This window comes from Sinocyclocheilus rhinocerous, unplaced genomic scaffold (assembly GCF_001515625.1).
Source record: "Sinocyclocheilus rhinocerous isolate Xijiao unplaced genomic scaffold, SAMN03320098_v1.1 scaffold2653, whole genome shotgun sequence".
In the NCBI taxonomy this organism is placed as follows: domain Eukaryota; kingdom Metazoa; phylum Chordata; class Actinopteri; order Cypriniformes; family Cyprinidae; genus Sinocyclocheilus; species Sinocyclocheilus rhinocerous.
Window position 1 is genome coordinate 537,998 of NW_015664693.1, and position 10,169 is coordinate 548,166.

Genomic DNA, 10,169 nt, shown 5'->3' on the forward strand with positions numbered 1-10,169 from the left:
TTTTTTTTTTTTCTCCACAAATATTAACAAATAACGCATTAATAACGCGTTAACACAAATTAATTTTAACGGCACTAAGTTTATTAACGCGCGATTAACGCAGCGCGCATTTTCTGTTTGACCTGTTGTGACTTTGTTGCTAGATTTAGTGAATTTACAGACCCCTTTAGTGTTTTTTTTTTCTTTTTCTTTTTTTTCAAAAAGCACCTAGCGACAAATCTTTAGGGTTTGCCCAAACCTTATTTAGTTTCTGAGACTCTCCGGTACTGCCGCGCGAGCGCAAAGTCTCTCTTTCTCGCTGCGCACGCACCTCTTTCTCTGCGTCTGCTCTGTTCAGCAAGCGGCTGAGAGGAGCAGCGCTTTCAGTTAAAACAGACATTATGTTGTTTTTCTAATTTTACATACAAGTATAGCCAAAATCACAGCACAGCGATCGTCTTTATCTTATGTGTAGCCTATTTGATTTTGTCAGACGACGGCTCGATTATAAATCAGGATTCTTTTTCAGATTAACATCTTGGAAGGGAGAGCTATGTAGTCTTAACGGCTTGCGTTTGACTCACTATTTCATATTAATTCGGTTGTCTGACAACAGAAACAGTAAAATATATCAATGAAAACAGTTTTATTGAGAATTTAGCTGCATCAAAATACAGTATGTGGGCACAGAGAGGCAAACAAATGTAATAATAAATAATAAATGTACATTTTGCATGTTCAGAAGAAGTGAGCTGCCCTTTCCTGCAAATAATGTAAACGGGCTTGTGTAAGTAAATTAATTGCTCAGTGCAAAGAAAGAGAAGTAATGGGAGCCTGGTATTTCTATGTTCTTTTTTCATGTGTCTAATAGACATGAACAAGTTCTTTGAAAAACATCTATGACCTTTGAAACATGTCTAGTCTTCATGCTCTATGTTGACTATGGTTTCACTAATAATAAACACCTTATTTGTCCATGCCCATGTTGATTAGAGTATTAATTAAAAACTTAGTATTTATTTAAGATACATTCAGAACAGATAAAAATGTGTGATTAAGTTGTGATTAATCACGAGTTAACTCATGACGATCATGCGATTAATCATGATTAAATATTTGACTCGACTGACAACCCTAATATATATATATATATATATATATATATATATAAAATGTATATATATATATATATATATATATACACTGTATATTGGGCAGCAAATCAGCATATTAGAATGATTTCTGAAGGATCATGTGACACTGGAGACTGGAGTAATGATGTTGAAAATTCACCTTTATATCACAGGAATAAATTACATTTTAGAATATATTCAAATAATAAGTAGTTATTTTAGATAGTAAAAATATTTCACACTATTACTGGTTTTACTGTATTTTTAATCAAATAAATGTAGCCTTGGTGAGCAGAACTCGAACAGCAGTCCACACTAAAATGTGCTGCTCAACAATTCAATCTTCACAAATATGACCTATTGACAGGTTTTGTGAAATTCACACACTGGGGAAGTCTGTTTCAGTCGCCTGGTACAATGAAAGTGCACTAATGCTGTTATGAGCACTAAAGACTGCGTGTGTTTCTGAGGTAGAGACTCTGACTTATGACTCCATATGGAGCTTCATTTACACGATGGTGTGAAAAGCACATTTCACAGGGCCATTAGCGATACTCCATGGATGGCATACAGTAGATGCCAAAAAAAGTCCAGAAAATACAATGATTCGATACAGCAGTTAAGCATAAATTAAGAAAACACAAAATGCAGTATGTTAAATGTTGAATATACAAGGAAAGGGGCAGGATAAACAACTAGCCAGCTAGATTTCCCACAAGTGACTAGGTGATCACTGAGCTTTATATGTAGATTTATTCTGCATCTTCAATCTATAGTATGCCAAAGCCACAAAATATTGAGGCAATAGCAGAGGAGGACTGGCAATCAAAAACTGGCGAGCTGCTTAAAGAAAAACTTGAACAAAGAGAAAGATAATGAATTTCTATCAGCGTTGACACACCAAAGGTTGGCATTAGTAAAAGCACATTCTGCATCAGCATGTCCACTTTCTGGCACTGTGTTAAAAATAAACCTGTTTCTAGGGTGTTTGATCACACTGATCACATTTGCATTGTGTAATTTCAAACCCTTTCCTTTACTCTGGAAAGTGGGAAGGGTTGATGTAGTGTTTTTGGCCCACAATACCTAATTTAAATGCTATGTGAGGTTGCACTTACAGTGGGCGGAGTCTTCTCCAGGAAGAGGCGTGTCAACAGGGCGAGTTCCTCCGATGTCATCCTGTCACTCACCATGGCAACAAGCAGCTCCATCAGTATTGTCTGGCACTCTGCATAGAGCAATTAGACCAATGTTTAAGGCTAATTAACATGACTTGGCATGATCAGCAAAACAAAATTTTTTTAGTCACCATGAAATTAAAATGGAGAATTCCTTTCTTTCTTTTCTTTTTTTTTTTTGAAATATTGCAGTATTTATTATAAATTGTACTATAAATAATTTATCTGTGCACCTCACTATTACTTTTTTTAATTCATGTGCCCTCGTTATCAAAAACATTAACTTCCCAATAATCTCAACTATATAAAATCATAAAAAAATATTTATAAAGAATTTATTTCTAAATTCTTTATATTTATAAAATAATAAATATTTTTATAAAATAAATTTGTATTTCTCACATAATATTTATTATATTAATTTAAGTAATATATAATATTAAAAGAAATATATGTATATTTTAAAAAATCTGTATAAATAATTTTTATTTGTTGTACTGCCTTTCATTAAATTTGAGTTTTTTCTTTATTTTTTATTCATTGTATTGCAGTATTTTTTGTGTAATACAGTAAAATACTGTAAGAAACCCCTTGAGAATAATGCGAATTATGATTAAACTCAAAAGTATTAAGACAAAAAATCTGGGCACATTGCAGTGATTATAATTAGAGGAAATGTGCATAATTTAAGTATAAATAATATACACCTTTATAGGAGGCATCTGATTGGCTGAGAATGTTCTGAAATCCAGTGAGAATAGCTTTCACACCACCCTGACAAGAGAAAAAGAGCATGACGGATCACATTTCTTCATAAATACAGTAAAGATGATTTAATCCAGCTCGCCAGAAAGTGCAAACCATTATTGACAAGGGTACAAAGCAACAATAAATCACAATACTTCATAAAACCTATAAAGATGTCTCCAATAAAAATCATAAAGAACTTTCGAAATGCAGCTGCAAGGCTTAAAATCCAGACTCTTCTTTTAGAGCTAAAATAACAAAAAATCTCAAATTCTCAAAGGTTTGCATAAGGTCATATTGCTCCTGCTACATAGATTCTTTGGTTTCAAGTATACTCTTTCAACTGGTTACTGGAACAAAACTTTCTACCAATTGAAGGTAGGTAACATAGACAAAAGGTCTTCTGGAATAAGATATGTCGCTGTGTAGCATTAATATGTAATCGCATACATAAATAAATCAGTTCGGCATGAGATAAGAGTCTGACCTGCTGGTAGAGCAGCGCTGCGTTGTTGTGGTGGCCTTTCACAGCTCCAAACAGGCTCTGCAAAACGTGGCCCAAAACCTCCAGGTCTGGAGAGCCACTGGCTAACAGCTGTAGCTCCATCAAGCAGATCTCCGGGAACAGCAGATGGCCGCGGCCGGAGCCCTGAGGCACTCCTGCCATTCCTAACGTACATTCCCCCGACGAGACTCCAGCCTCCACCTTTATCCCTGTCACAGGAAGACAGAAGACAGACTATAAACAACACAATAATAATAATATAATAATTGGTGGTGCTGCAAGAGTACATACAGAAGGACTGAAGAGCAAGTACTGTATGTACAGAGGCTGCTCACAGCGCTCAGAGCTCCAGCTCAGTGAAATGAATTAAGCTGATGGAGGTGCCACAAACCGGAGAACCCACTTGATTTAACTGTGGACTACCCTTCAGCTCCTACGCAAGATCTGGGTGCTTTTCATTAATGAAGTTCTGCCTCACACACACACAAACACACGCGCACACAGAGCACTCCCTCAGACTGACTGACAGACAGACAGATAGACAGATAGATAACAGAAAGATATAACAAACAGAAAAAGAGAATGATAAAAAGAGAATGATAAAAAGACAATGGAACAATAGATAAACCAGGGGTTCTAAAAGTTTACATTCAAAGGTCCGAATCTGAATTCTCAACAAAGTCAAAAGGTCCAGAATAATTGTTATTACAAAACTTGTTTTTAATAAACATGCTTATAACTTTATAGAACAATTCAACTTTATATATGCTAATTATTCTTTAACACTAACGTTCTCTATTCTTTTTCTATTCTATTTACTTAAAAAAAAAATTGCTTCTATTGTCCTACTTTGTAAGTCGCTTTGGATAAAAGCGTCTGCTAAATACCTAAATGTAAATGTAATTATCATATTCATGACGTCATCAAGTCGTACTTGTGTTTACTCTCTGAACAGTTACATACAGTAACGTTACTGCATTTTTATAACTAAATGCCGAATAAAGCAGTTCTCATTTACATATTTTCTGTTTCTGAAATAGTACTTCAATGTAACCTGCAGTCACTTCAACTGAATTGCTAAAATCTTGAATTATAACAGCAATATGCTGTTATACAGCAGTGAATTATATTACTTTATTTTATATATCAAGCAGTACAAACGTCCGTCTGTGTAACAAACTATGTGCATATTTACAGACTACATTAGGGCTGCTCGATTATGACAAAAATCATAATCACGATTATTTTGGTCAATACTGTAATCACGATTATTTAAAACGATTATTAGTGGGCCATATGACCAAAACTTTATATGATAGATTTATTTAAAGATAGTGTTATATATCAAATATATATTTTCTGTAAATAAGGTTGCTATGACATCTTCTCATCATCAAGTCTCACACACTCGTCCTCTTCAATATCACCGGGGAGTGAGTCTCATCACTCTCACTCTCACACACACACACACACACACACACACACGCCGCTTCAGCAGGTGGGTTGCATGTGTGACGTCAGCCCATTCATTCTTCTCAGAGTGACATCATGTTCTTTTCTCCTCGCTGTGAGGAGGTGTGTACAGGATATCTACCCACACTACTTCCTACAGCTGACTCAGCTAATATTGCTGTTTTTTATTCGTTTCTTTTCCTTCCTTCCTCTCTATCCTTCTGTCAAGACCATACAATTAAGTCAGCCATTGATGGGCAAGACATAAAATATGCCTAACTTGACATGTTTGAATGTAATAGCAAATGAACATCTATCTATCTATCTATCTATCTATCATTATACTTGTCCACTTATCCATCCATCTATCTATTTAAAAACACAACAGATGCTCACACATTAAAAAAAAATAAAAATAAAACAAGGCTGGATATTAAAGTGGAGTAAAATAATGAATGAAGAAGGTTAAAAGAAGAAGTGCTTTATAGTGACTCTGTCCTGCTCCATCTGATATCCAGCCTTGAGAAGAGTTATGTGTCCCTCAAGATATTCAAGGAGAGAGTCATGTGTGTGTGTTCAAAGGTGACACTGTGAGGACAGTGCAGAGATGGCAGGTGATTGACAGTGTTGTCATGGTGATTGATACAATGTCCTGATAGCAACATGACACAATACGTTTACCAGAAACATTGCAATAACTCTCTCACACAATCTAATTCACTTCACCCTGCTCTACGGCCCAGTTCACAAACAACAGCTTCCTGTCTAATCCACAGACGACACATTCGTCTCTCCGTTCCTGAAGGACACACTTTCTCAGTGCCTCCCATTTCACACAACTCCTCATACTGGCTTATTGAAACTCTACAATTTTCTCTCAGATAATATACTGACACAAACATTATGAACCACAAGACATTCTCTTTGGCCACATACACGCTACTTTCAGCTAAATGCAGTTGTCTTCTATATATCAATTTTATTTAAAGCACTGAAACACATTTACTTAATTTGCCTTTGACTTTTAATTTTGGTTACATATATCTTTTTTGTTGATGAAAAGAGGATGAATTATGTATGAATATATGTATATGTACAGTATATACAGTATGTATTAGGGCTGCTCGATTATGACAAAAATCATAATCACGATTATTTTGGTCAATACTGTAATCACGATTATTTAAAACGATTATTAGTGGGCCATATGACCAAAACTTTATATGATAGATTTATTTAAAGATAGTGTTATATATCAAATATATATTTTCTGTAAATAAGGTTGCTATGACATATACATTTTAGAGACCAGCGAAATGTCACAATTCTCAATACCGCAGCAGAATACCAGAGTAACTAATATTAGTTATAAAAAAAACAACAACAACAACAAAAAAGGTCCTCAAAATTATTGAAAATAATTAAACTGCCAGTAATAAAAAAGTAAAGACAAATACAATAGAATAAAAATATCCAATTAATGAAACAAACTTTGCTTTAATGTTTTTTATGCAACTCTCAAGCATTTAACAGCCTGCTACAGAAATGAATAATCAAATGTAAAATAAAACAAACTAGTCTTCCCTGCAAGAATGAAACTTTCTTTGTTTCTTAGATCCAATTTACTGTTACACATGTATTTTCATTCTCAACTCTTTACATTCATTTATTATATAACCGACGAGGGTTTACGTGAATAATCACTAAGCTCCGCATTCTGACACATTTTTGTGTGTATTTGACCGTTTAGGCGCTAAAAGATGACTTTACATGTACGTGTTGTGTTCCGTCTCTGAGCGCATGCACAGTAACGTTAATCTTCCCGAGGAAGCGCAAGTTCTCTTTCACACTTTTAAAAACATAAATAAATCTAATCAACTTAAATAAATCAAGCACGTCCCGTTTTGCAAAAGTCTCGTTACACGATTTTACTGATTTGCACGTGAAATTGGGCTTTTATGGAGGAACGAAAGAGCACCGCTGGAAAGGTGGCGGAATGGGACGCAATAATCGTTTTATCTCGATTATTGTATTTTCATAATCGTAGGAGGCAGAAATCGAAATTGAATTTCGATTAATTGCACAGCCCTAGACTACATTCATGTTCATATGCCCAGACAATCAACAGTGATAGGTTTTTGGAAACGCTGATTTGCACTCATTCATTCACAAGTCTGCTGCGGTTCAGTCCGTTGAATGTGCTGCAAACTCTGCCGGTCGAGAAAGACGAGCTGCGTCGGGAAGGCGAAACCTCGCGCTCGCGGGGCGAAACCGGTGATATTATTCTACTGAATGAAAGCTTAAGTTTATCCAAAATGTCGCTAGTTGCTATGCGCTTTAGCTTACAAAAAAGTCAGTAAACACTGTGCTTTGCCTTCAGTTCCCTCCATTATAAATTAGATCAACTACAGGCCCTCGTGCAAAAGCGAGTGATCTTACAAAATCACACACATATCTGTGTACGTAATAGACTAGTCAAAAGCTGCAGTCACAAGACACGGCTCAACACGGTGGACTTACATCATAGCCGAAGGAAACAATGACACCATTCTCAGGGCGAGAGAGCCAGCGCTGCATGTGACTAGAGAACAGGATCACGTACCGCTTGACCAGAATTTCACTCGTCCTACCTGACACTAACCGGCTCAGACCGGCTACCGCATTCTAGATCATTCTAGAAATTCCCCCTGCTATCAGTTACTATGCACTTTTCAGCCTGGCTAACTGTGATGATAATTACTTTGCACTTTCATTTCAGGATGTTAACATTACAATAACAAGCCTTTAAAACTAACAAACTACACAAGATACTTTTGGCTGTAGATAATATGCACATACACTCTACAGTTAAACAAGTGACCAGCACAATGCAGACTCTCATGTCAGTATAAATGGGTGGTACTACCTTCCTCCTGACGGGTGGAGTCCTCAGGGTTACTTTCACTGTCTGCCTCATAGCCTTCCTCTTCTCCCAAGGGTGGAGCCCCACTCACCTGAGCTTCATCCACCTCCTCTGACAGATCACCTGCTGGAGGTGCCACCTCACCACTGACTTGAGACTTCTGCGCAGAGGGACAGAAAGACCAGTATTAGATGGAACGGATGGATTAGAATATTAAATAACACAAAGAGAAATTTAGAAATAATAAAACAGATTAAACTATTTATAATATAATAAAATATTAAATGTATTAATATGATTATTCAAATATAAATATACTCCTTTAATAATAATAATACTAGACTGAGATGCTAATAATATAAAACAAATATACATATAAAAATATATATAAAACAATATATATACAATTTATAGTTCAATATTTATAGTTCAATATTTAATATAATAAATTTATATTTTAAATAAAACAGTTTTAACATTATTATATTATAATAAATTATAAATATTTAATAATATGTTTATTAATATATACTTAATTATTATTATACTACTACTACTAGATAGAGGGATGAATTATAAATAAAATAATATAATGACAAAATAATGTATAAATAATTAAAACATTGCCATAATTAAGTATAAAATTGTAATTATATACACACACACACTTTATTTATTGTTGTTGTTATTATTACTAGATGGAGGGATGGAATTGTAATTAAAATAGTATTTGTACCAATATCCAAAAATACATTGTATGGTTAAAAATTATCGATTTTTCTTTTATGCCAAAAATCATTAGGATATTAGACTGATGTGCTGTCAGTGTCGGGGGGTTTATGGATGGGTAGATGTTCACAATCTCCTGTGAAAATAAAATAAACATTAAAAACACTTTTTTTATATCAAATCTGTTACAGTACATACATTACATTATTATTATTATTATTATTGTTAATATTGTTATTGTTTAATCATAGCAAGCAGTTCATATAGATTTTCAGTTACAATTGTCCCATATAAGCTTCACGCGAATATTCAAAAACCTTTGCTCTGACACTGCCTCACTTCCTGTTTTGTGTCTTCACTTGCACTTTCATTATGGTTTTTCTGAAGTATTGTGTAGAATAGGTGTCAGAAGAACTGAAGATGATTTGAGTCTCTCTTTTTTTTTTTAAAGACAGTACAAACTTTATAAGGCCAGCAAAGAATTGTGTGTAAAGCACTGCCCAGCAATGATGAGCATGCTAGTATGCGTCAGCACTGCAAAGACACTAATTTTACCATTTGGTAACTAATAAAAACGTCTGTTTATTGTTTGTTTATTTATTAATAAATAAAAGTAAAAACAAAAAGCATAAATAAATAAAAGGACTACGTGTTCAAGCATCAAAGTTAAAACGAAAAGTCCAAAATCACTCTCTCTTACACAAGCACACAAAGTAACCTAAGTTCTAAATTTGAGAGCTTTCGTTTCTCCAACATCACAACATATCAGAACAAGAAGTAGCAAAGTAGATTAAAGCAAAGCAGGCAGCAGATTCTTACCTTCTAGAAAACAAGCTCTTTTCAGAATAATGTCTTGTTGCATTGCAAAAAAATTAAAGTAAACAATCCGTATAACACCGCTTCTGGTGTTGTCTTTGTTAGAGAGACAAATTTTATGATTTCAGAAAGCTGGTAAAGTAAAAAAAAATATGATTTTGGTCACAGGACCACATCAGCTGGCTGTTTCCACATAAAATATATCCCCCGTGTGCCCCACGGTGCTCAATCACACAAAAACACACAAAAAGGCTGTTTATCCTTGTTGGCCAGAGGTCATTTTACTTCAGAAAGCAGATTTACGTATTAAAGAACTGAAGAGCGCCAAAACAAATCTTACTATGTCCAAATGATAAGATTTATTTGGGAATTATTCGGTGATGTGTTTCACTACAGACAATACTGCTGGTAAGAAAAGCCCTCAATAGGCCTGTCACAATAATCAATATATCGACTTATCGCGCAATATATGTACATGACCTCAATAATTTTTGGTGACGCAATATGTCACACATTATATTTACTTAAAAATTTATGTCACCATGTTTTGTACATTCCACTTGTGCCTGTGTCTTTTGCAGCTTCTCATAAATAACGTGGTGTAGTCATGAGGTGCTAGTTCAAATTTTAAAAATGCTTCTACAAGCAGATATGATCTTGTTTAGGGATCTCCCAGGTGAAAAAGACGTAGTATTAAATGTATTAAAAATATACTTGAAATTCAAGTA

At 34.6% G+C, this 10,169-nt stretch overlaps 1 protein-coding gene across 1 annotated transcript in view; it reads right to left on the minus strand.

Annotated features, from left to right (window-relative positions):
* The window catches only part of LOC107730379 (lysosomal-trafficking regulator-like), a 97,745-nt gene that overhangs the window by 69,028 nt on the left and 18,548 nt on the right, over window positions 1-10,169 (minus strand). Inside the window, exons 7-10 of the mRNA XM_016541202.1 lie at window positions 7,900-8,056; window positions 3,525-3,751; window positions 2,998-3,064; window positions 2,231-2,340 (exon numbers count right to left, since the gene is read on the minus strand). Coding sequence (XP_016396688.1) covers window positions 2,231-2,340; window positions 2,998-3,064; window positions 3,525-3,751; window positions 7,900-8,056 — 561 coding nt within the window. The remainder of the gene's footprint in view (window positions 1-2,230; window positions 2,341-2,997; window positions 3,065-3,524; window positions 3,752-7,899; window positions 8,057-10,169) is intronic.